The sequence below is a fragment of the Delphinus delphis genome, chromosome 18, assembly GCF_949987515.2.
Source record: "Delphinus delphis chromosome 18, mDelDel1.2, whole genome shotgun sequence".
NCBI lineage: Eukaryota > Metazoa > Chordata > Mammalia > Artiodactyla > Delphinidae > Delphinus > Delphinus delphis.
Genome location: NC_082700.1, coordinates 77,658,191 through 77,683,026, shown reverse-complemented (window position 1 = coordinate 77,683,026; position 24,836 = coordinate 77,658,191). Strand labels below are relative to the sequence as shown.

Sequence of the window (24,836 nt, the reverse complement as noted above, 5' to 3'; positions counted from 1 at the left end):
ACACCTGCAACTCTCAACACCCATCAGCCGGCCGGGAGAACAGCTCCTCACGATGCTGGGTGCTAGGAGCGCCCAGGCCAGGGAGGGGGCCACCCTGTGCGGGTCACGGGCGGGGAAAGAAGCTTCCTCCGGGTTTTATAAACTACGTAAACATTCCTTCTACTGCCCTGTGTCCCCAAAGAGTAGCTGCTGCATCTCCCATTGGGGGAGAGTGCAAGTGCGTCGTGGAGAAATACAGCAAGTGTCACGAACGAAGCGAGAGGCCGGAGCCACACGCCTGCGGCTCTGGAGCCCAGCCGCCGCTCCGCGTGAGGTGGCGTTTCGACAAGAGGGGAGCGGATCCAGAACCAGTCCCCAGTTCCAGCTGGTGTGGCCAGAAGCACACCTTCTCCTGGGAGAGAGGGAGTGAGGGAACCACGTGGACAAGGGCAGAATGCATGCCTGCATGTCCCCCCACCTCTTGCAGTCAGGGTGCAGACAGAGGGGCAGCTGTCCCAAGGCCGACACTTTGAAGGCTGGCAGTGACAAGCTTGTGTTAAAGCGGTGTCAGGGAGCTGCCTCTGTCTTCACAGAAAAGGGAGCTGGGACCCAGAGATCCCCCCCAGCCCGCAGAGCACTGAGCCCCTGCTCCAGGCCAGGCCCGGCGCCCAGAGACCCTCTGGCCCCGCCTCTCCAGCCGGGCAGGGGTGGCGAGCACGACCCTTGGCCCCCGGCGGCTGGCGTCCATGCAGGAAGCGGGAAGCGGGGACCGTGGGTTGCCAGCCATTAACCACGCTCGCCGCCTGCTTCGGCACGTCCGGAGCCGCCCAGGGCGGGAAGCTCAGACGGACGCCGGGTGGGGGTCACCAGGGGCCCCGGCGCCGGGCAGCTGGCCACAAATGTCCACCCTCCAGCCCAGCACCGATAGACACAGGGCTCCCGGCCAAATGGAAGCATGTGTCCGAAGGGGGACAGCGGAGGCAGAAGGACGACGCTGCTGCCTGGGCAGAGGGCAGCCCCTGGAAACGAGGTGTGTAAACCCTCACTGGAGAGCTGCGTGGACAGACGGCTCTGCCCTTCGGTCACACCCGGCCACCCGCGGCCTCTGAGTGACCCTCTGCTAACAAGTGGGACGGTCCCTGTGTCAACACAGTGACACGGGAATAAGCATGAGACACTGAGCCCCGTGGCCCGCTCTCAATCCACGTAGGATGCTGGGGGCTTCGAGGAGGACATCAGGCCAAGGAACCGTGAATACGGTCACCTCTCGTTCCAGTAAAAGAGTCGCTGACACTGATACTGAAAAAACAAGGGGCTGATGCAACTCCAGGAAGCAAGCACTTGGCATTTTCAAGAGTGCCAGCCAGGACGGCCTGCAGCTCCCTGTCACCTGCTGTGGACTGAAGTGATTCCGATGGATGGGAGAAGGAGGGGGAAGGAAGGGGAAGGAGGGGGAAGGAAGGGGAAGGAGGGGAGAGGAGCTGGAGGGGGAGGAGGAGGGGAGGGGAAGGGGAGGGGAGGGGGGAGGGGAGGGGAGGGGGAAGGAGTAGAGGGGGAAGGGAGAGGAGGAGGAAGAAGTAAGGGGGAGGGGGAGGGAGTAAGGGGGAGGAGAGGGGGAGGGGAGGGAGTAAGGGGGAGGGCAGGGGGAGGGGGAGGAGGAGGGAGGGAGGGGGGCTGGCAGCTGGGCCTGAGCTCAAGGCCCTAACACTCATCTACCAGGACATGAGGTCACCTCCCCTGTCTCACAGGTGAGCAGAGGAGCTCGCAGAGGTGACACACTGGGCTCAAAGGGAGTAGACTGCAGCCTCCCACACAAGGAGAGTCAGCAAAGCAGAGAGATGCCTCGGGCACCTCTGGGCCTTAAGCAGGAACACTAATGGCCAAGTCCAGCCCCTCCTGGAGACGGAGATGGTGGTGGGGAGGTGATTCTACTCCCAAGTGCCTGGGGCTCCGTCTGCAGGGCTGGGTGCAGGCTGGGGTAGGGGTGGGTCTCTGGGCTCTCCAGCTGCCCATGGAAGAGCCCTGGGTCCCTGCGGCCTGGGTCCCTGCAGCGCGGACTGTGGACTGAGGCCCGAGGGGGGTCTGCGTCGGGATCTGGCCCGACAGTACCATCACATGGTCTGGAAGCGCGGGATAGCTCACAGAGTGAAACCCTGTCTGCGAGCCTTAGACCCTCAACCTGGGCCGGGTGGAGATGGGGGGCTCTGGGTTTCCCTGGGTGGGGGGGGCTCTGCCCTCAGAATATGAGGGCAAGAGAGACAAAGGCCCAAGTTCCAATACGGAACCTCACCCCATCTGTCTGCATCCCCAGAAGCATGGGGACAAACGGTGAGGAAGGATGGGCCTGGGACGTGGAGCCCCGCAGCCACTAAGACAGCCCAGCCCAGCCCAGGCACCAGCCAGGTGTCAGCCGCTGCCACCTGGTGGCCCGTGGGCAGCTCTGCGTATTCTGGGCACACCTGGCCTGAGGCCTCGGACCGAGACGCGTGACGTCACCACGGTACCTGTGGCCGGAGCGTCAGGCTTTGAACAAAACAGTGACTGTGCTCCTGGCTGGGAGGGACCTGTTTCACTGGGCAGCTCAGATGGCGAGACAGGGTCCCTAACCGGATGGGGAAATGGCGCCAGGCTAGTCCAGGAGGCGGAGCCACTCTACCTCGTAAACCGAAAGGCGTTGGGTCGCTCTTTACTTGGTGCCGCTTAGCTTTTTTGTCGGGACTGGTAGGAGAGGCTGCAAGAGGAGGAGGAGCAGAGACAGAACGGGAGAGACGGAGTGAGGAGCGAGCGGAGCACCAAGGGGGCGGGGGACACAGCGAGCTCATGCTGGGGTGAGACACACACGGCGGCAACAGGCTGCTTCTTGGGAACACGGCTCAGCTGGCGGAGGGATCCAGAGGTCCAGGGGGAGGCCCAGGAGAGCAGGAGGGGGAGACGGGCGGGTGATGGCCCTGCGTCAGCATCGTAGCTTTAGGTAAGCTGCCCCTTGGTTTGTTTTCTGAGCTCCACGTAGAGCATGCCCAGTACGCATGCTCGCCAAACCCAGCAAGGTATAAGGACCGGGATTCGTCCGTCTTTTTGTTTGTTTGTTTGTTTGTTTGAGGTCAACTTAAAAGTATTTTATAAATTGGGAAAAAAAGAAAAAAACCCTCCAATATTTGGACCAATGAAAAGACCTCTAGACAAGACGGGCTTTCAGAATCGGGAAGGGAGTCCTCTAGCGACCCGCCTGGAGCCTCAGGGCTGGCCTCCTGTGCTGTCTGGGTGTGTTTCCCCCATATTCACTGCTCAGCAGCCCAGGCAAGCTCTTAGAGACCTCCATCGGGTGTTCTGAACCCGCCTGTGCACTAGAAACGCCCAGAGGGAAGCGGATGCCTCGCACTCTGGCAGGGGGAGCAATGCCCTCGGGGACCCCACGGGAAAAGGCAGGAAAGGGAGGAGCTGGACCAGAAAAGCAAAGGACAGTCCCAGCTCCTGGCAGGCGGGCCTCTGTCAGAAGAGCTCACCTCCACCTCTGCAAAGAAAAGGCCCTGAAAACAGAGCCCTGGCTGCACGAACGACAGACCCGCCAGCGTCAGGGAAAGAGCGACTCAGCGGCAGACGCGTGCCTGGTGACCCACGCGAGAGGCAGATGCCCCTCCCGAGACCGTCCACACGGATGAGCACGGCACGGATGGATGACAGACAGCCATGGGCGCGACCCGCCCAGAAGCCCGCTGGCCGGCCGGGGCCGGGCACCTTTACCTTTCTGACCTTTGAGGGCAGCAAAGCTCTGCAGGGTGAAGCGCTTTTTGGAAAGCGCAGAGCTTTCTGGAGTAGAGCTAGTGACCGCGTCATCTGCGGGGAAGAGAGGGCAGTGCAGAGGGCGCCGGGCGGCCCCAGAGGGCAGGCGGTCACGCCCGGGCCCCCTGCCCAGGCCCCTGTGCTCTGTGCAGGCGGCCGGGCCCCGCGCTCTCCGTGAACCTTCCCTGTGCCCACCGGGGGCTGTGAGGCCCTGACACTCCCGCCGCGGACCCCCGATGCAGCTCCCGGCACTTCTGGGCTTGGCCCCAACACTCACCTCTGCCCTTCTCGGGGGACCTCGGCAGTGGCGCGGGGCCCACGTATCCCTCCAGGGTCAGCGGGTCCGTTTTTCTTTCTTCCAACTTTCTGACGTCTTTTGTGTTCCCTTTAGAGGGACTAAGGACATCAGACACATGGAAAAAGAAAGAGAATGTTGTTGCCTGGTTGGCGTTCAAGGGTCTGTGAGGAGGAGGGTGGAGACCTCCCTGAGCTTCTACCCAGGCCTTCGGGCTGCGTGTCTCCCGCCGCAGGGCCACGGCCACGGCCACTCATGTCCAGACTCTGGGCGGAGCCAAGTGAGAACAAAACCCACCTCCCTGACTATTAAGTAGGAGGCGGTTTTGTTGTTGTTTTCTTTCCCCTGGGGGGGCCCTTTCTCCTTTAAAGCTATTGTTCTGTGGTTTATTTATTTAGACCATTAATCATTATTAGAGCATCATTATTATTTCAACCATGAATAATTAGACGTGGCTTACATAAGAAACAGTAAACAAGTAAGTGAATGAATAAAATAACAAAGGAAAAATAAGGGCAGAAAAGGTACGATGAGGCCAGCGTGAAATGTGACCCTGCGTCTGTCTGCGAGCCATGGGCCTCGGCCTTGGCTCTGAGCCTCCCGTGCCCGGGGTCCCTGCCCACCTGGGATACTACCGTCACTGCAGTGCTGGCGCTGGACTGCTCTCTGGAACAGCCGCCCACCGCGCACTGATCGTGATGGGAAATACCGCCCGGATGGAAAACGGTCAGAGATGCTGCGGACGGGCCTTGGGCTGGGGCTAGGGCTAGAGGCACACGCCTTGACGCTGACCTGCCGGGACTGACCCAGCAGCATGCGACCCCAGGGACGCTCTCCAGAGCGACCCCGATGACCAGGAGGCTCGGTGACAAGGCCGCGGAGACCCAGCGGCACAGGCTGGCTCCCACTGGTGACATCCCCGACGCGCGGCCGGGCCTCACCTGGTGCCGGCAGGCGCGGGCAGGGGCAGGCTGTGGGACTGCTCCAGGGCTCGGTGCTGGCTGGCCTCTGCGGGGACAAGAGCCCAGCGTGGCTCAGGAACGCGAGTCCAGCACCTTCCCCTCCAGGTGCTACCGCGGTGCCTCAGGTGGCTAAGGATCCCGAGGAGGCTTTGCGGGACATAAACGGGCCCCCGGGGGACAGCCCAGAGGCCGCGCCCTCACCTCTGCACGCCTGCAGCTGGCTCGTCAGCACCTTCCGGATCTCGCTCACCCAGGCGGCCTTGATTTCAGGAGTTGGTGCCTGTGCCGCCAAAGCAGACCGGAAGGTGAGTGCGTGTGTTCCCGAGGGACGCGTCAGGGTCTCACTCTGCAGGCGCCCGGGCCCCTCAGAATCGGGGCTGACGGCGCCACGCTCGCGATGCGGGGCGGCATCCCCGCGGGCGCCCGTGCACGGACCCCACGCCAGCACCCTGCACGGTCTCTGACTCTGACTCAGTGGGAGCCCCTGCAACGTGGCCTGCCCCGAGAGTGTTTCTCTGGGATGCGGCCCTGACGTCTCCCTAGCTGACAAGGACGACGGGCGTCTGACATCCCGCAAGTGGACCAGAAGCTGGACCAGCGCGGCCGGGCTGCTGCCCCACCTCCACTCTGCCTGGGGCCCGAGGGCTGTGCAGGCGGGCGGCTGGGCCCTGAGGACCCTGGGCTTGTGCAAAGCCGGGGCGCCGGCCGAGCCCCTGGCCGCTCCCGCTGTAGCTCTGTGGGGCCCTCGGCCGGCCGCGCTAGCCTGGGTGTTGTGAGCTGTGAAGAGTGCAGGTCACCGGGGCCTCCACGCTGCGGTGCTGCGACACCCCCAGGGCCCCCAGGCCCAGACCACCAAGGGCGTCAGAACGGTCAAGGGCAACTGGCGAGGCACCTCCCAGTGCCGGATCGCCCTCTCGGGCTGGAGTCTCTCCCGGGCTCATGGGCGAACTTACACTCCACCACCTCCCGCCATCACCGGCGAGCGAGGAGGACACGCTCCCTGCAGGCGCCTGGTCGTGCGCGGCAGCGAGGATGCCTGGCCCAGGCGGGCCGGGACCCCCCGCCGTCCGGGGACCAGGAGCCCACTTCCTGGCAGGCACCTGGGGCACCCCTGCCCCGCGGCGTCCCTGTGCCTTGACCCGGGCTCAGCTTAGTGACTGACGGCCCAGGGCAGCCCCAAACGAATGGCGGGGCCCTGGCCTCCGGGGAATAGAGCTTTCCGAAGATTCCAGACAGCAGCTCTCAGCAGAAGACGCTCACCGGCGGTCCTGACGGAGCTGGGCAGAGCCCGCAGCCTGGCCCGAGAGCGCGGGGCCTACCTGGACGATGTACACCTCCTCTCTGGCGTTGTACCAGATCTCGAATTTCTTCGCGTCCCCTTTCACGTTCTCCGTTATGCCGACGGCCGTCATCTGTGAGGGCGGGGCGGGCGGTAGGCGTCCGGGCAAGGGCACCCCCTGCTCCAGAAGGTGGGCGTCGCGGCCCAGCGGGGGCCCCAGGGTCTCCGCGGGGCGGCCTCACTCACGTTCAGGGACTGCTTGAAGCTGTAGGACGGGGCCTTCTCGTAGCCCTCGCCGTTCTCCTCCCGCTTCTTACAGAAGAGCACGGCCTTCTCATGCAGGAACAGGTGGCGCTGCATGGGCTTGAACCTGGCCAGGTCCTTCACCTTGGTGTGGCCCTTCTTGTGGTCCGTCCAGACGCTGAAGGAGCCCTGCATCAGCAGCTTCCCCAGGTCGCTCAGGTTCCCCTAAAGGCGGCGGCGTGGGGTGCAGTTAGCGCCCAGAGCACGTGCGGCCGAGGAGCCCGTCTGGGAGGCCGGGCTGCACCCCGCGGGGTCCAACGGCCCGACACCCGGGAGAGGCAAGTCTGTGGTGTGCTGGAAAGGTCGGGGGTCGCAGGGGGTCTGCGGGGATGAACAGGGGAGCCCAGGGGTGTCTAGGGCAGTGGGCTGCTCTGTGTGACGCTACCGTGCGGGACACAGGTCATCGGTTTGTCCAAACCCCCAGAGTGACCCTGCCGTGGGCCGTGGACTCTGGGCGACATGCCAGTGGAGGCCGTCGGCTGTGACAAACGCCCGACTCCACGGGGCGGGCCGGACGGGGGTGGCTGGGTGGGAAACCCCTGCGCGTTCCCCTCAGTTTTGCTGTGAACCCGCTACTGCTCCAGAAAGAAAGTCTACTAATGAAAAAACAGAGGCGAGTGCTGAGCGGATTTACAGAGAGGACAGGAACCGTGCGCGGCCTACGCGGGCGCAGAGGGCCAGGAGGCGGGGTCTCAAGGTCGCGCCCACACGGGCGTCACCGAGAACAAAACGGGTTCAGGGAAAGGCCGGGAGGGAGGTGTTTTCGGAGCCGCCTCTGCGCTGAGCTGCAGCCACGGGGTGAAGCGCCCTGGCTGCCGCACAGGCTGGTGAGCCGCGTGCAGGGCGGCCGCGGCCCAGCCAGAACCGGGTCTGACGGCGTTCTGGGGGGTGCGCGAGTAGGGCCCGCGCTGGCACCGGGACGGCCTGAGGCCCCGCCGCCGGCTCGTGGGCTCCCCCTGCAGGACAGGGTCGGGGCCTCACCTCATAGCCCGTGATGGCGATCAGGTGCATGGAGTCGTTCACAGCCTTGAGGATGCCCAGGATGGAGCTCAGGGCCTCCTGCAGGTCCTCGGCCCCCTCGCAGCTCTTGCTGTATTTCAGCATCTCCTGGGGGAGGTTCCACGCCCGTCTGGACACTGAACCCCGCCACTCCACCGAGAGCGGCTGGGATGCCCGTGCTCTGCCCCACAGGTGAAGGCCCTGGGCAGCCCCGGGCACCGACTTTCGGGACCCGTGTGCGGCTCCCTGAGCAGTCGTCGCCGGTGGGGACAACACCCCACACGCACTCAGACACTCACGCCCTCCCCCCACGGGGGGCCTGCCCGAGCCCCTGGCCCCAGAGCGCCTCAGGAAGCCACCTTCCCGGCCGCTGCGGGCCTACACCCCAGCCCTCGCAGCTGCAGATCGGGCTTGTCCCTGAGCTGGGCAAGGGCAGGCCCCTCGCAGCGCCTGGCCTGGGCGAGCACCCAGCCCCACCCCTGCTGCAGCTCCCGTCTCCCCGCCTCTAAGCCATTACTCCTTCCGTCCAGATCTGAACCCTGAAAGAACATCTGTTACAGCTCTTCACACCCATTCTCAGGTCTCGGGGATCTGCTCTGCTGGGCCCCCAAGACAGCAGGACACAGGCAGCCTCGCATGTGCCCTGTGGGGCAGGGTCTGCCCGCCTGTTGCCCCGTGTCCCTGACGCCCGACAATGGGCAGCGCACAACAGGCCCTCCACAAAGGCGTGTGAAGAGCCAGGGCCTCGCAGAGACGGGAAGAAGGTGCCCAGAGACCACGGGGTTCAGGGACGGGTCGGGATGGCCGCCACTAAATGGCGTGCGGCTGGCGGGGGGGCAGGCGGGGAGGGGGCTCCAGGGGACGCCCGGCCAGGTGTGGCCGCCCGGCCTCTCACCTTGAGCAGCAGCTGGTACTTGGTGATCCTCTGGACTGGCTTCAGCAGGTAGGAGTCGAGGCTCAGCTTGTGGTCCAGCTTCTTCTGGCATTCCTGCAACCACCAGAACCTCTGCCTTAGACGGCTGACGCTCTTCCTTGTCTGAGAGTCAAGCAGTAAAGGAACGTCCCCGCTCAAGGGAGCCAGGAGACACACCTGGAAGAACGGGCAGTCGGAGCACTGTCTCCACAGGCTCTCGGAGCGCGGCTTGTTCTGGCAGTACTTCTCGTAGACCTGGAACTGCTCCATCTGCAGCGGGACAGGGGCCGCGTCGCAGGGCGCCTCTGGCTCACGGGGACCTCAGCGCCCGGAGGTGGGCTGACCCCGCCGCTGAGTCACGCCCCTCCGCGCCAGGACGCACGGCACCTCCGGGACCAGCCTGGCCTCCCCCGGAATCCAGTCACGCCTCCATCTCAGACGCCACGGCTGTCATTGGCGGGCAGCCAGGTAACAGCCCCCCAGAAGTTCAGTTCTCAGGGCTGCCCTAGTCTGGGTACTTCTTTTATAAAAGATTAGGTCCATACGGCTGGCTTTGGCCTCAGAGATAACAGACTGAAAAGAAATGCAGGACCAGCACCGACTCTGTAAAGAGACTCCCCAGGGCTCAGCTACACAGTGGTGCTCACGCTTGCGTGCGCATCCGACGGCCAGCGGGCTGGGGAAAGCAGTGGCTGCCGCCTCCACCCGCACTCCGGGTTCCGCAGGCCAGGGGCGGCCTGAGAGCCTGCACCGCTCACGGGTCCCCCGAGCCACGGCGCGGTGCTCCCCCAGCCCCGATTCTCAGAGAGCACAGGGAGGCGCTCCCCAGGGCCAGGCCGAGCGGGGCACAAACATGGCCCCTTCTTTCCTCCCTCTGCCCCTCGATGCCAATTCCTGACAGGGAGCCTCGGCCTCCGGCTTGCGTTGTGAAGGCGACCTTTTCACTACTGGGAGGAAGGAAGTGCGCCCCCTGCTGCTGAGTCAGCAGTTCACCGGGATCCATGCAGCAGGGTCGGGGGAGACAGCATCCCGCATCCCGCATCCCGCATCCCCTCCCGCTCCCAGAGCCTCGCCACAAACCCCCACGCTAGCGATCGTCCCGCCGGAAGGAGGGTGCGTCTACAGCTTCCGAGCACGAGTGACGTGCAGGGTCAGCTGGTGAGCGCGGGAGTCCTGATCGGCAAGACCAGCACGAAACCAACCCCAGCAGGAAGGAGCGTCAGCTACCCGTACGCTTGCAAATCCAAACTTAGACGCTGTGTCATCCTGGCATCTCTCAAAGCTGATGCTTTATAGTCTCTCTTTTTTTTGGGCTCATTTGGCTTCAGACAAAGCTGTATTCTTCTGGCCCTACCACAAAGCGTCTCAGCTAAACTGGAAACATTCGTCCTTGTGATTCCGGTTGGTTAGACGGGGACTGTGACAGAACTTAAAGCCATGTGACCGCGAGGAGAAACTGTGAGAGTTGAGGCGGAGTGTGCACTTGAGAGTCACCTACCCTTTCTAGAAAGCACCTTCCAACCAGCTCTGGGCAGTCTATGTAGTTCTCCAGCTCCCTCAGGAATATTCTAGACAAAGAAAGTTTGCAATAGGTCACATGAACAACACCAGCACAAGACGGCATCCGTCACAAGCCATCAGACGTCATTTTCTGGACAGCACTCATCCTGACTCTGGACGGCCGCGGGGGCTGTGGGAGCAAGGACGCGCCACCTGATTTCGGGGCCTGGGGTCCCGACTGCACCAGACTCTCAGGTTCATGCAGCCGTGGCCCCATGGGGATGCTGTGTTTCTGGTGTTGCGCTCACACAGAAGTTGGGAGACGCTCCATCAGCACAAACACGGATGAAGAGTCCACAGCAGCAGACGGGAGCGTCTCGAGGCCCTCACAGCCCGTGTGCTCCGCGGGTTTTCTGCAGACGTCAGGGATCTTGGCTCTGCCCCCGGGACCCTCCTCCACAAAGCACTGCCCCTGAGCCTGCGGGCTGAGTTTTCCTCTAGGTTCCTGACTCGCATCTGTCCACTGGGTAAATCCCTCCAGGGCCCCAGAACCGAGGACGGGCCGAGACCCTAGGCCGGGGCGAGGATGCTGAGGGAGCAGGGGGACCAGGCCACCTGCTCACTCTAATCCCCAAAGGAAGCCTCCAGCTGCGGCTCAGGTGAGACCTGACACCTCCGTTATAAGCGGCAGGTGACAGAGGCTGAGGACAGAGGGTGAAAGTGAGTGGCCAGACAGAAGCCCCAGTGTCTCCTGGAGTCCAGCGGAGGGGAGGGCCGGGCAGCACAGGAGGGGCTCGTGCACAGCGGCCTTTCCTCAGGACCACAGGCTCGTGCTGCCAACCTGCTTCTCTCTGCTAGACGGCTGCCCACCACGGATCTTCCCCGAGAGCCCCCGAGACTGCTGAGGGTGAGCGGGCCCAGGAGGACCATGCACCCTTTCCCCACAGCCACAGAGAGGCCACGGGTGCTCCCACGAGGGGAGGGCGGGCAGGAAGGAACTTGTGGTGTTGCCGTCCTTTCGAGACGGGCTGGGCTAGGGGCGTCACCAAGGGGTGTGGCTTCGGTGTCACCCAGAAGGGCCTAGTGCGCACACCTGGGGGGCCAGCTCCCGCTTCCTCCCTCTGTGGGCGGCCCTTGTAACTCACCGCCGCCCAGGGAGCTACCCTGGGCACGCCCTACCAAACCCACTGCCCGTCCGCTTATCCCTCTTGAGAGGGAGGGAGGAATCTTCTCCCCCAGCAAAGCATAACCTGAGGCCCGTGGGCGACCCGAGGGAGGGCCTGACCTGTTATGAAAGTGGTAAATTTCTTCCATGTTTCCAAACAGAACATCCTTCTTGTTTTGAAGTCCCGTCGAGATGAGGTGTGTCATTAAAGGGTTGTCCATCTCAGCAGCGTAGCCCTGCGGAGCGGGGAGGGGTCAGAGGGGAAGCCCAGGCCCATCAGCCCCGCATAAGCCTGGTCTCCACGTGGCCGCCAAGCAGGGAAGTGACGCTGTCTCAGGCTTCAGAAATCGAATCCACCTCAAATTCATTCACTGACCATCTAAGGTGATTCTCCGGACCAGCACCAGAAAGACGACTGAATTAGAAGCGGCACCAATTATGTTTTTTGGGAGGGAGGGTGGTTCCATCCTCCTCCCTTTGAACCTTTTTAAATTCAGTAAATTCAGGCGCACCTTCCATGAAGAGGACAAGTCCTGTGGGTGCGCCATCTCTGTGTCCGCACCCGTGACCACTGCCCACACCCCACGATAGAACAGTCCCGCACCCAGAAGCCCTTCTGCCGCCCCCAGGCCACAGCCCCCCACCCAGGGAGGGTCAGGCACGGCTGCCCTCCGGCCGCAAACACGGCCCAGTGCCAGTACACCTGCAGCCAGCGCCCCGTCCCGGGGACGGACAGGCGAGTGGCCTCCAGCCCTGGGCTGTCGGCAGAGCCGTGTCGTGGCCACGAGACCACACGGCGCGGCGGCGCCGGCGCCTCACCTCCAGGATGCACAGCAGCTCCTCCACGTAGACCCGCTCCGTGTCCAGAAGCTCGTTCATCACGTGCCTGTGGATGGGCGACGGCCTTCATGCAGGGGCAGCTTCCCAACCGTCCCCTGAGGCGCCCTGGGCTCCCAGCGCCCGAGGCCCCGCCGGCCGCCCGCAGGCAGCGGCTCTGCAGCGACCCCGCAGCGACCCCCTGGGGATCGTCTACGTGCCGTCAGGTTAGGGCTCCCGGGAGGGCCTGGCTTGCAAACCGGCCACTCAGACCTCGCCTTACGGACCAGGACCACCTTCTAACTGCCTGTGACCAAGCTTCCTGTTTTCACGCACAGAAAACGGAGCCAAGGGTGGGGATCGTGGAGCAGGCGGCAGCCGGCACGTCAGCTGGCCCTGGCGCCGTTCAAAGTGCCCATGCTCCGCACAGGGTGGGACAGGTCGCGGGAGAGGAAGGCTCGGGTTCCCTCCCCACCGCGGGCGGGAGGGCGGCGTGAGCTCGGCGGGGAGGACATCCCTGTGGGAGGCTGGGCAGTGTGGGGTCTGAGCAGGGTTTCAGAGTGGGCGCAGGAGGGCGCCGAGTGCAGGCTGCCTTCGTGGAGCTATGGACGATCCAGCTCGGCTGGCAGGCAGGGGCCCTGCGGGAGAGCGACCGCCAGCCTGGGAAGCACGTGGGCAGTGCCTTCCTGCCCAGCCCAGAGTTTGGAGCCCAGCAGTGCGTCCGTGCAGGGACAGACACTCTCCCAGCATCTGGGTGGGGCTGGAGCATGCGGGGCGCCCAGGGCGGGTGTGGGGCGAGCAGAGCCTCTGCAGGGTTGCGGTGGGGAGAGACCAAGAAAGAGAAGTGACGCCCGGCACCAGCACGTGGAGCGGAGGGTCGGAAAGGCTCGTGGGCGGCAGGAGGGGCCCGTCCCGAGGAGACAGGGCCGGCGGGGGTGGGTCCGAGGCTGGCCCTGCGAGAGTGGCCTGGGGCTGCATCCACTAGCCGGGTGCCCTGGGCCCAGGGAGGGACAACACAGGCCTCTGGTCCCACCGCCTCTGGCTCCTTTACGTACAGACCCTCCCCAGGGGCTGAGCTCCGGTGGGTCACGCTTGTCCTCAGACCTGCTGGGGGGAAAGGCAGGCCACTCACCTCCGCAGGACGGCCAGGCTCTCCTCGTCCCCGGTGGAGCGGCCGCGGCCCTGCCGGCCCTCACTCACTTCACTCTGGGGAGAAAGGGGGGCCCACATCGCGCTTTCAGAGACGAGAAGGTGCAGCCGGACGCCCTGCTTCCATAACCCAACCTCCTGCCGGTCGAGGCCCCGCAGGCAGGATGGGGCGGCCCGGAGGGAGGGATGGGGCAGGAGCAGAGGATGCCCCCCAGGTGCGCTGGCCTGTGTGCACGGAGGAGCGCCGGGGGGGCTGGGGGCAGGGAGGGGACCGGGCGGTGGGGACGGGCACTCACCCTGGCCCTCCTGTAGGGCCCCCTCCGGAGCACGCTGCCCTCAGAACTGTGGATCTCGGAGCCTCTCCGGATGCCTGGGTTGGAAAGAAGTGGACAGGAGTGGGACCTCGCACCCTACTGCCTGGAGGTGAAAAGCTTATCCAGGACCGTCGGTGTGCTCTTGAGTGTGTCTTTTTAACTTTTGGAGGAAAAGCTGCGAGCAGCCCAAAGCAGGGTGGGGAAAGCACAGTCAGGTACAGAGCAAGGAAACGGGGCTCCGGGCGCGTGGGGCGCCCACCGTCCACCACTTCCCAGTGCGGCCCGGCTCCCAGGTGACGGGGGAGAACTCGGCGCCTGGAGGCCTCCGAATGGGCCCTGCGCGCCGGGCTCAGGGTCTCTCAGCGCCGACGGCCCACACCAGCCACAGCTGTAGAAAGCAGCGGGAGCCCTGCTGGCGCTGGGCAGCGCGTCTGCCGACAGGAGGTGATGGGAGGGGCCTTAGGAAAGGCCTCGCGTCCAGCTGTGCCTTCCAGAAGCGCTGCACTGGGGAACCAGGAGGCTTCGGGGTGGAGGGCTGAGCTGCGCGAGGGGAAGACCATCCCGGCTATGGCGCCAAGGACAGACGGGCGGGATGAGCCCAGGAAAGGCCCCGACAGTCAGGCGGTCCCCGTCCAGCCACAGCAACGGGGAGTGGCACGGATGTGAGCACAGGAATGAGCAGGCCGAGGGCCGATGACACTTTATCATTTACGCAATGGGCTGGGGGGGAAGGAGGGCCTTGCCCAGGGGGAGGGGCGACCGCCCGTACCCGGGGAGGGGCAGGGCGATTTCGCGGGCGCCTCTGGCCGGGGGGCCACCGGCTGCACGGGCCGCGTCTGCTTGGCGGCCAGCTTCTTGAGGCTCGCCTGTCTCCGGTGAAACATCTCCTCCACACTCTCCTGCTTCCGGAAGACCTTCTGCACGTGCTCCTGCAGGGAAGGGGGTGACGGGCTCATCAGGACACCTCCCGAGAGCTGCCGCGACGCACGTGGCCCCCGCGCTGCCCTTGGCAGGCGGGGGCACCGAGGGGGGAGGGGCCCCGGGCCTGGAGCCCGGCGAGCGGCCGGCGGTGTGGCGCAGACAGCGGCCGAGTGAGGAGTCCGGTTTCGTCTCACTGTCGGCACCGAGCAAGGGCCCTCCCCGCAGGCGGGGACCCCGTAGGGGCGTGGGGGGCCCGGGAGCGACGTCCGGCCCGAAAGGCACCCTCTGCTCTCCTCCCCCCGATCGCCCGGTGTCTCTGGGCATCATCAGAGTAACCCGTCGTCGAACAGGTGAGAGGCTGTCTCCTCACCAGCAGGTCTCGGGTGAGGATGGGTTCGTAGTCCTGGTAGATTTTACTGAGCTCCTGGATCTTGTTTTCCGCACGCGTCTCCAGAAACTTCTCGACCTCCTGGAGGGCCGCCTCGGCGCCGTCCTGGGCCTGGCACTTGTCCACCGGCTGCGAGGCCAGCAGGTAGATGCCCTCGTCACACCACTTCATGGACTGGAGGGAGACAAGGCACCTTGGAAGCTGTCCTGGCGTCTCCCGTGGCCCGCTGACCGCTGTGCTTTGGGACCACCTGCAGGACGTAGCGTCCCTGTCCTGCCCCTACGTCCAGAGGGCTCCCCTGGGGGACGCAGGCCTGAAACCAAGTGAATCGCCCGGGACGGGACGCACCCACGCTGAGGACCAAGTGCAGGGAACTGGCTGGACAGTCAGCCTCTGGGTTTCTTAAAGAAACGGCCAGTTGTGGCAGGCGAGTCCTATAAACGCTTCCGTGTCGGGACGGGACCTTCTGGGCCACAGGAAAGGGCCGTTTTTCACCGGTGCCTGGGGCCCAGCCCACGGCAGGAGCGTCCCCGCGGGGCCGCGGGGCGTGGGGTGTGTGCGCCGGGCTGGGGGCCTACCGCCTCGAGGAGGCCGTGCAGATCCAGCGCCCTGCCCAGCAGCCCTCTCCTCCGCCCGACGTCAGCTGCAAACTGGCCACACAGCTGGCGGAGCTCGTGGCACTTGGGGCGGATGGAGTCCACGGCGTAGTGCTTCAGCTCGATGAGCCGCTCACCCTCCAGGGCCAGGGTGCGGGCCCGCTGCGTGACCGCCTGTGGAGCCGCCAGAGACCGGCTCAGCCTGGTTCTTGGGGCAAAGGGGCACCACTTCCTGCCAGGGGTCGGCAGGGGTGGGCGTGGGGGTCAGCGGGGGTGGGATGGGGGTCAGTGAGGTGGGACGGGGGTCAGTGGGCTGGGACGGGGGTCAGTGAGGTGGGACGGGGGTCAGTGGGCTGGGACGGGGGTCAGTGAGGTGGGACGGGGGTCAGTGGGCTGGGACGAGGGTCAGCGGGGGTGGGACGGGGGTCAGTGGGCTGGGACGGGGGTCAGTGGGGTGGGACGGAGGTCAGTGAGGTGGGATGGGGGTCAGTGAGGTGGGATGGGGGTCAGTGAGGGTGGGACGGGGGTCAGTGGGCTGGGACGAGGGTCAGCGGGGGTGGGACGGGGGTCAGTGGGCTGGGACGGGGGTCAGTGAGGTGGGACGGGGGTCAGTGGGCTGGGACGGGGGTCAGTGAGGTGGGACGGGGGTCAGTGGGCTGGGACGAGGGTCAGCGGGGGTGGGACGGGGGTCAGTGGGCTGGGACGGGGGTCAGTGGGGTGGGACGGAGGTCAGTGAGGTGGAATGGGGGTCAGTGAGGTGGGATGGGGGTCAGTGAGGGTGGGACGGGGGTCAGTGGGCTGGGACGGGGGTCAGTGAGGTGGGACGGGGGTCAGTGGGCTGGGACGGGGGTCAGTGGGCTGGGACGGGGGTCAGCGAGGTGGGACGGGGGTCAGTGAGGTGGGACGGGGGTCAGCGGGGGTGGGACGGGGGTCAGTGAGGTGGGACGGGGGTCAGTGGGCTGGGACGGGGGTCAGTGAGGTGGGACGGGGGTCAGTGGGCTGGGACGAGGGTCAGCGGGGGTGGGACGGGGGTCAGTGGGCTGGGACGGGGGTCAGCAGGGGTGGGACGGGGGTCAGTGGGGTGGGACGGGGGTCAGTGGGGTGGGACGGAGGTCAGTGAGGTGGGACGGGGGTCAGTGAGGTGGGATGGGGGTCAGTGAGGGTGGGACGGGGGTCAGTGGTGGTGGGATGGGGGTCACTGAGGGTGAGACGGGGGTCAGTGGGGGTGAGTGGGCCAGGTAGCCGCCCCTCCCCCTGCCCACGGGGCTCAGGGCAGGGACGGGGGCCTCTGCGGGGACGGTGACACTGAGCACAGCGTCCCCAGGCCGCCACGCGCCTGCCGCCCACGTCCCTTCTTACACTGGACTTCTCCTCAAAGCTGGCGAGGTCCTTCAGGAGGTGCTGCACATGCGCCAGGCTGTTCCCCACGTCGGTGAAGGTCGTGATCTTCTGGGCCAACACGTCCAAGGCGGCTTTGACCTGCGACGGAGTGGGGGTGAGAGACCAGGCAGGGAGAGCAGTGAGAAGAAGGAGAGAAGAAGGGGGGTATATGCCGCAGAAACGGGGCGCGCAGGGAGGGGCGGGGCCCGGAGCCCTCTCAGAAGCAGAGCCAGAGGGAAACTTCCTCGATTTGAGAAGCAGCCTCTACGGCGACCCCACTGCCGACGCCACAGGCGCAACGACGGCGAGACGCCTTCCCCGTGAGACTGGGGGCAGGGCAGGGACGCCCGCCCTCACTACCGTTACGCGAGCGGTGGAAGCTCTCTCCGGGCAACGGGGCAAACAATTTAAAAAATAAACAAATAAAGACATACAGATCAAACAGGAAGAAATCAAGCCATTTCTGTTTGCACATGACCTGATCGTCTATGTGGAGAAACCCCGAAACTCTACCAAACGACTCCCAGATTGAGTTCAGCAAGGTTTCAGGAGACGAGATAAATATACAAAAAGCCAGCTGTACTTCCACAGACAGCGATGAGCACATGGACGCCGAAATCAAAAATACAACACCATCCGCAGTTGCTTGAGAAACGGAACACGCACACGTACATCAAACAAAACACGTGCTGAACTCGTGCAAACCACACAGCACTGGTGAAAGAAATGTAAGAAAATCTAAATAAATGGACCGACGTGCACGTTCACTGAGTGGCGGACTCGGCACAGTGAAGGCGCTGATGCTCCCAGATTGAGGTGCAGGTTCAACACCGTTCCTGACAGAGCCCAGCAGGATTTCCTCGTGGCAAATCTTGTCTCGTAGACGAGATTATTTTAAATTTACACGGAAAGGCAAAGGAACCAGAACAGCTAAAACCACCGTGATGGAGAAGGATGAAGGGCGCGGGACAGTTTCTACGACCTTCGTCGGCAATGGTTTACTCATCGCTCACGTAGTCCAAGCCCATCCCGCGGCCCCGCGCGGCTCCGCGTGGCTGACGAGCCAGTTCTCACCGCGCGCTGTCGGCGGCCTTCCGCAGCCGCAGTGCCGGGCGCCCACCCGCAGGCCCCCCGAGCCCCGGCCTCTCACCTCTCGAAAGTCCTGCTCGAAGTGCCGGAGCTGCAGGCACTGCTCCAGTTTTCGCTGATGCTTTGCCCAAAACTCATCGAAGGCGGCCTCGGTTTCACTCAGCTGGGCCAGGAGCCTGCGAGAGGGGACGGCAGCCATGCGGGGCCCCTGCAGCGCCAAGCGGGCGGGGCGCTCGGTCTGCCCTCCACACGCGAGGGGGCACGTCGGAGGGCTCGGGGGGCCGGGGTCTGTCTCCCCCCGGGGCCCTGCCCTTGCCCTCGACGCCCTGGGTCTCTCGGAGCCGCCTGGGGCGGGTGGTTGTGCTGAGTGTGTTGTTTTAAAAGGTGCAGACGTGGCCGTTTGGGCCTGTCATTCACAACCTCAGCTCAGGGCACGAGGAAGCGGTGAGCTGCCTCTGCGCCTGCAGGTCACGCGCTGCCGCCCTGACCCCGCCGGCCCCGGCCTCACCTCTGCACGGTGCTCTGACTGTCCAGCTGGTCCTGGTTCGGGCTCTGCTCCGGGCCCCGGGCCAGCGGCTCCCGGATGCTCTCCAGGACGCTCCGCCCCTCGTCCAGCGCCAGCCTCATGTCCTCCTGTGGGAAGAGCGCGCCGCCCATCACCCCAGGCCGCCGGGCCCTGGACTTGGCCCCCGGCGGTGGGCTCCGTGGCGCCCGGCCCCGCAGGGGAGTGTGAAGGTGACGACAATCAGGTGGGCACACGGTGGCCTCCGCCTGTCCCCCAGACCCTCTGCTGACCGCCCAGCAGTGCTGGGGAGGCGCTCCCACCGTGAACGGGGAAGGGCTAGGGTTACGGGTCTCCCAGGCAGTGGGACCGGACAGGGTAACAGGAAACCAGACCCCCGGTGTCCGCTCCCGTGGCCCGCCGCCGGGGGCCGGACGGGGTGAGGGCTCTCTTGGCGGGTAGGGGGCGGCCGCCAAGCACCAGCAGTGGGTCACGGCCTCCACCAACTCAAAGCCCGCATCGCGCGGCGGCCTCGGGGGCACAGTCCCGATCGCGTTGACCAGGACGCCGGTTGTGTGCCGCGACCACTTGGTCAGGCTCAGGCGTCTGAGTCCGCCCCCCGCTCCCGGGGTGCCGGGGATGCTGTCTCGTTGCCCTGATCAGCAGGGCCCGGCAGCAGGACGGCAGGGCCAACCAGAGACGTTGCTTGGAAGGGAGGTTCAGCTTCCCTGCAGGGCAGCCAGCTCGGGAGCCTCCCAGACGCCCCTCCCTGCACCACCCGCCTGCGCACGCACCTTGGCCCTGTCCTTCTTCTCCGTGTGGGCACGGAGCACGGAGCTCGTGGACTGTACGTCGTTGGGCAGCTCCGTCTCGGCCAGCTCGGTCCCGAAGGCCTGCAGCATCTGAGCCGTCTGCTTAACCAGGAGGGCGAAGCTCTCTATCGCCTGGTGGGGAGGAAAGCACCCTCACGGAGCTGCTGACGCGCTGCGGCTCCCGCGCCTGGAAGCTTGGCCGCAGCCCAGCCCGGCTCCCCGCCTGTGCCTCGGCCTCGGCTCCTTCACAAACACGGGCTCTGCACCCTCCTCGGAGGGCGAGTGCCGAGAACCCAGCTCGTGCTTCTCCTTCTTTCTTCTCTGTCCTGAGCCCAGGAAAGCCAGTCCCGACTCATGACTCGCGTTCCTCCTTCGGACTAACGTCCACGGAGACCACCTGCTCATCCTCGGGGAGGATGACTAACGTCCACGGAGACCACCTGCTCATCCTCGGGGAGGATGACTAAGGTCCACTGAGACCACCTGCTCATCCTCGGGGAGAAAACCCGGGCAGACGGGAAGAGGTCTTTGGAACAGGCGTCACCTTAAGGCAAAAGCAGCCCTGCTGGATTGACTATGGTTACGGAGGACGCAGGGGACTCACTGTGCGGTGGCAGAGCCACCTGGAGTGGCAGTAATCCAGGGTCCCGCCCAGGTCCTCGGTCAGCTGGGACTTGTCAATGTAGCTGTGTAATTCCGGGACGGAGCTCAGCATTATGACCTGGGGAGGATGAGAGCCGCCCGTAAGCAGAGCGCCCCGCACACGCAGACGGAGGGGCCGAGGCAGGCGTGGACGGAAGGCGTCTCCCGGCTCCTCCACGGAGGGCAGGGCGCAGCGCCCCCTGGGCCTCGGCTCTCCCATCCGTGAGACGAGTGTACAATGACCGGTCTCACCAGACGACCGCTGCTGGGGTCGAGCAAAGACCTGGATGGAGCCGGGCACGCTGCCGACACCGGGCGTCTGATGGGTGAGGGGGCCCTCGTGCTAACGGAGCCGCACGGACCCCAAAGCCGCGGGTCTGTCCGCATTCCTGCTGAGACCGGGAGGCTGCGCGGGGGCGGGGTAGGTGCCCAGCACGGCACAGCTGCCTTTGGGGAGAACAGGTGGCCCCGGAGGCTCTTCCACACGGATGAGTTTTACTTCCTATCTTGCTCTTGTCCTTCTGAGGTCATTCCATCCATGAGCCTGGATAAAAATACAGCCTTTGCTTTGCAAGCTGTCAGTTCCTGCTGCCGAGGTCCTGGGAGGCTCAGCCCACGCGCCACTCGACACCACCTCGTGTTTTATTAAACTCTGAGCTCGCTGGGGGCCGAGGGGACACCTGACACGTCCCAGGTCAACTGTATCCCGACGTGGGAGGTCAGGGTGCCACCGAGACCCGGAGGACCACCTGCCCCGCCGTCGGGGGCCCACGTGAGGCCCCCCGACTGAGACATAACTTTCACTTAAGAACAGGCTACGATGTCAGTTCTCAGCGGAGGTATCTGGTCTCTCTTTGCCGTCCGGCAAGGCCGTTCCCCCAGGTCAGCCTGATTCACGCCAACAGGACCAGGGACGGGTCGGTCCACTATCCAAGGACCTAACACTCTTCCTCCGTGACTTCTACCTGCTTCGTGTCTACTGAACCACGACAGAAGAGGCGAGAACACACCGCCCCTCTGGACGTTTTCTACTTAGCACCGAGGTCAGCACAGGCACCAGCACACTGACGTGGACACACTGTAGCAGCAGCCTTCCCGAGATGATGCTTCTCTAATTCTAAAGAATGATCCAAAATGGGCCAGGGAACAGGAGATGCTGGCGACGAATTCTGTGAAACCGTGTTTCGAGAACTCACGGGCTCGGCCCCACGGGGCCACGTGCAGGGCAACCACCACACTTAGGGTGGGACCCCAGCCTTGTTTCCTGTGACCCGGGGTCTCTTGTTAGCGAGGGTCACTCGCCAAATATGGGCAAATGTCACCGCCTCACAGGGTCCCTGAGACGTTGGTGCCCAGGAGATGGCTCGGCGGAGGGAGGGCCGGGCTGCGGCCTGGGGAGCACAGACCCCTGCCCCCAGCATCAGAAACCAAGGCTTTTGATGCTACGAAAACGGGTGCACCCCCTTCCCCTCAAGCCCTGGAGCCTGAGGTCTAGGGCCGCTGAGTGTGGCCTGCACACCTGGCCCCGGCCGGCAAAGCACCCTCTGTCCTGAGCGCGGAGAGCAGGGGACAACCTCGGGGACGGTGACCCACACCGGCATTCTCAGATTCCAAGAGAAACCTGGCTGGTCTTGTTGGAGAGGTTCTAAGGTGCTGGGGGTGGGCTCTGTCCTCTTGGTAACGGGCGCGTTGCCGGGCAACCCCTTCCAACTGGGTTGCTCTGGGTACCTGGCTCAACGTGGGCCGGCCTCCCTGGGGGGACGCAGGCTTCCTGGGTGCACAGCTTCTAAGGGATCCCTGCAACCTCTGCCTTTAAAGGGGCTGCCCTGTGCTGGCCGGAGTGAGAAGGCGAGAAAGGGGTCCCTCTGCAGCTGGGGGTCGCTCACACCCACTTCCCTGGTCCCCTCGCCCCCGTGCCCAGGTGGAGCCGGGCCACTCCTCACAGGAGGTGAGCACTTACCGGTACCTTCATCTTAAAGTCATCTCTGTTGAACCTGAAGGCGAGGTCAGAGAGCGTCCTTTGGAAAAATCCCGTTGGGCGCAGGACGAGGACAAGCTGGAGGTTTGCTGGGAAGGATGCCTGCAGGGGACAGAGGGCTGCGGCTCTGTCTGCGGGCAGCACGGCTGCCAGCCGGGTCCCCACGCCCGCACCGGCCCTCGGTCCCAACGGGGAGGACCAGCCCACCAGAGCGGGCGTTTCCAGCACGCCAACGTCGGACTAAAGTGGAAATGGTTACAGACACTGCACTGTTAGAGCATCACCATTTCTTACAGAAAAGCACAAAAGTCACACTGCTTGGTACAGCTGTGCTTTGCTGCTTATCAACTTCAAGGGCAAAAGCTCTGACCTTCTGGGGCGCCTGTAATAACCTATCATGGAAGAGAACGTAAAGGAAGGAGGTATATATTTATGTATATGTGTAATTGAATTCCTTTGCCGTACATCTGAAACGAACACAACGTTGTGAATCAACTATATTTCAATAAAAATCTTAAAAATAAAATAAAAAATAAACTGTAAAAAAATGAGCTTTGACCCCTTGTTAAGGCTGATTGGTGCCCCCAGCTGCTTATTTTGAAGCCCACGTCCCCAGCGGCTCAGAACGTCTTTAGGGTCTTCACAGAGGTGACCGAGTTAAGATGAGGTCATCAGGGCAGGCCCATGACCGGACATGACTCTGTCCTTATAAATACAAAGGGGACATTTGGGCACAGAGACCCACGGGGACGCCGTGTGAGGATGGATGTAGAGACAGGGGCTACCATGGCCGAGGGTGTCCAGAGGCCACCAGACGCTGGGGAGCACGGAGAGACACCCCTCCGCAGCCGCAGAGGGACCAGCCTGCCGACACCGCGATCTCAGACTTCTGCCTGCAGACTCGGGGGACAGGAGATTCCTGTCGTTTGAGCCCCTCTGTGGTCTATGGTATCTGTTATGACGGCCCCAGGAAACTAAGACACTTGTGCAATAAAGACAAAGCCACACACACACACACACACACACACACACACACATGCACACGCACAGGCATCACCTAAAACAGAGCTAAAGATAAGCTTACACCCAGGCGCACACCCGTAGATACGGTCACGTGAGCAGATTCGCACATTCACGTAAGCTCTGCGTACGAGGTGCCTGACCTTGGACAGGTTAACCTCTGTGCCTCGGTCTCCCTACGTGCAAATGGGGATAACAAAGCACCTTCCTCAGCGCACGGTCCTGGTGGCCGAGCTCTCTGCCGCCCAGGTAGTGTTCAGAGCCCTGCTCCTGACTGAAGCTGAGACAGGGGCATTGCCTGCCCAGGGCCCTGGGGCCGCACCCGGTGGCCTCGGTCTGAGAACCGGTCCCTCAAGTGAGAGAAAAAGGAGGAGAAAGAGAGGCCGCTGGGACTGGGCGCTCAGGCTCAGGGCTCCCCGGCCAGGCGGGGCGGGCAGTGTCACTCCTGCCGGCAGCCCTGACCTGACGCTGCCCAGCTGCTCCCCACAGAAGCGCTGGGACCCTCTCGAGATGTCAGCTGACCACGACAGCCCCCGCCCAGAACAGCCACACAAGTCCCCGCCTGGCCGCGAACAAGCCCAGAGTCCCCCTCCCCCACCCCGCGGCTCCCTGACCCCCCGACATGGTTCCACGCCCTCCCCAGCCTCCGCACCTGGACACTGCCCGGCGCCTTGGTGGGTCAGGGAGGCCCGGGGAGCCCGGCCCCGCGTCGGAGGATTCCGCTATCCCGTCCCTGAACGGGACACAGCGAGGCCGTGGCCCCGCGGCCCCAGGGCCCGCCCTCCCACCGCATCGGGGCGGCCACCCTGAACCCCAGCAGCGAGCGCTCAGCCTCCGTGTCTGCCCAGGAGCCCCGCGCCATCGTCCTCTGTCTCCAAACACGACTCACATCTTCGGGCTGGATCTCGCCATCCCGCTCCTGTGGCCGACGCACACCTGCCCCCTGTCCCCCTCCTGCCCTCCCGCCCAGGCCGCCACGCGCCTGATCTCCAGCCACCCTCCCCAGGCCACGGCGGGGTCCTGGCCCTTCACAGAGCCCGATCTCAAGCCCCTCTACTGATCTTCACCCCGTGAGTCAACCACAGCCCCCCAGACGTCCGCTCAGGTGTGCTCTGCCCCAGCGCGCGGCCACCTGGAAGCTGAGCTTTCCCGCACCTCAACCCCACCTCCCGGCCTCTCCGCACACCAGCACACGGCGCTGGTCACCACTGTGACTCCACACCCTGTCTCCAGCCTGGCTGCACCTGCCCTACACCTGCCGCCTCTCCATCGCCCGCCGCCCGTCCCGCCTGCACCCCTCCCCCCTGCGTCCCTCCGTCACCTGCCGCCCCTCCCCGCTGCGCCCCTCCGTCACCTGCCGCCCCTCCCCCCTGCACCCCTCCCCCCTGCGCCCCTCCATCACCTGCCGCCCCTCCCCCTGCACCCCTCCCCCCTGCAGCCCCTGCACGCCTGCCCCACAGTCCCTAATGTGTCCGGGTGTCGCCGTCACAGCCCTGGAGGGCAGGACTGCGTGTCCCCCGTGCCAGCACCCGAGCAGGTGCCTGCTGAGTGTTGTGGACAGAGACGAGAAGGTGGGCATCCCGACGGGGGGGCTCTGGCCCATCAGCAAGAGGGCCGTGTAGCCCCCCCACCAGGCGTGAGACCGGCGTCCACTACCTCAGGAAAACCGCCTTCAGCGTCTCTTTCTGGAGGCGACACCGAGTCACACTTCTCTAGCCTTCAGCCCGGTTCTATTGCCCTGATTCGCACCTCACAGCTGCTGTGGTCTGAGCTTACAAGGTAACACGAGCCCTTGTCCTTCACTGAGGTCCACTCAGGGCAGGTGGCCAGGAAACCCAGGGTGGGGGACTTGCCCACCCCATCCCGGGAGGAGGGGCACCAGCCGTGCTCACCGTCCCGTCAACGTGGAGAAGACTGTCCCCTTCTTGTCCTCTGCGTCAGTCTTTCCGTGTCTCTAAATGATTGAGTCTTTATATTGAAGAGAGTAACTGTGAGATCCCAGCCCAGTGGGAACACTTCAATGAGACACACACAACTATAAATTAAATCATAAT

The 24,836-nt window shown here is 64.5% G+C and overlaps 1 protein-coding gene across 3 annotated transcripts in view; it reads right to left on the bottom strand.

The window, feature by feature from the left end:
- Window positions 1-24,836, bottom strand: part of MCF2L (MCF.2 cell line derived transforming sequence like) — a 121,333-nt gene that overhangs the window by 3,679 nt on the left and 92,818 nt on the right. For 2 of the 3 annotated variants that reach the window (XM_059995867.1, XM_059995868.1), the window contains exons 5-28: window positions 21,745-21,864; window positions 19,747-19,863; window positions 19,125-19,274; window positions 18,337-18,461; window positions 17,890-18,004; window positions 16,719-16,838; window positions 15,342-15,533; window positions 14,746-14,937; window positions 14,224-14,383; window positions 13,437-13,510; window positions 13,124-13,197; window positions 11,995-12,061; window positions 11,296-11,411; window positions 10,009-10,078; window positions 8,688-8,780; window positions 8,493-8,585; window positions 7,580-7,705; window positions 6,542-6,763; window positions 6,336-6,428; window positions 5,218-5,296; window positions 4,996-5,062; window positions 4,037-4,155; window positions 3,721-3,813; window positions 2,636-2,710 (exon numbers count right to left, since the gene is read on the bottom strand). In XM_059995867.1, the coding sequence (XP_059851850.1) occupies window positions 2,636-2,710; window positions 3,721-3,813; window positions 4,037-4,155; window positions 4,996-5,062; window positions 5,218-5,296; window positions 6,336-6,428; window positions 6,542-6,763; window positions 7,580-7,705; window positions 8,493-8,585; window positions 8,688-8,780; window positions 10,009-10,078; window positions 11,296-11,411; window positions 11,995-12,061; window positions 13,124-13,197; window positions 13,437-13,510; window positions 14,224-14,383; window positions 14,746-14,937; window positions 15,342-15,533; window positions 16,719-16,838; window positions 17,890-18,004; window positions 18,337-18,461; window positions 19,125-19,274; window positions 19,747-19,863; window positions 21,745-21,864 (2,752 nt within the window). The remainder of the gene's footprint in view (window positions 1-2,635; window positions 2,711-3,720; window positions 3,814-4,036; window positions 4,156-4,995; window positions 5,063-5,217; window positions 5,297-6,335; window positions 6,429-6,541; window positions 6,764-7,579; window positions 7,706-8,492; window positions 8,586-8,687; window positions 8,781-10,008; window positions 10,079-11,295; window positions 11,412-11,994; window positions 12,062-13,123; window positions 13,198-13,436; window positions 13,511-14,223; window positions 14,384-14,745; window positions 14,938-15,341; window positions 15,534-16,718; window positions 16,839-17,889; window positions 18,005-18,336; window positions 18,462-19,124; window positions 19,275-19,746; window positions 19,864-21,744; window positions 21,865-24,836) is intronic. The other variant, XM_059995870.1, reaches the window with a different exon arrangement.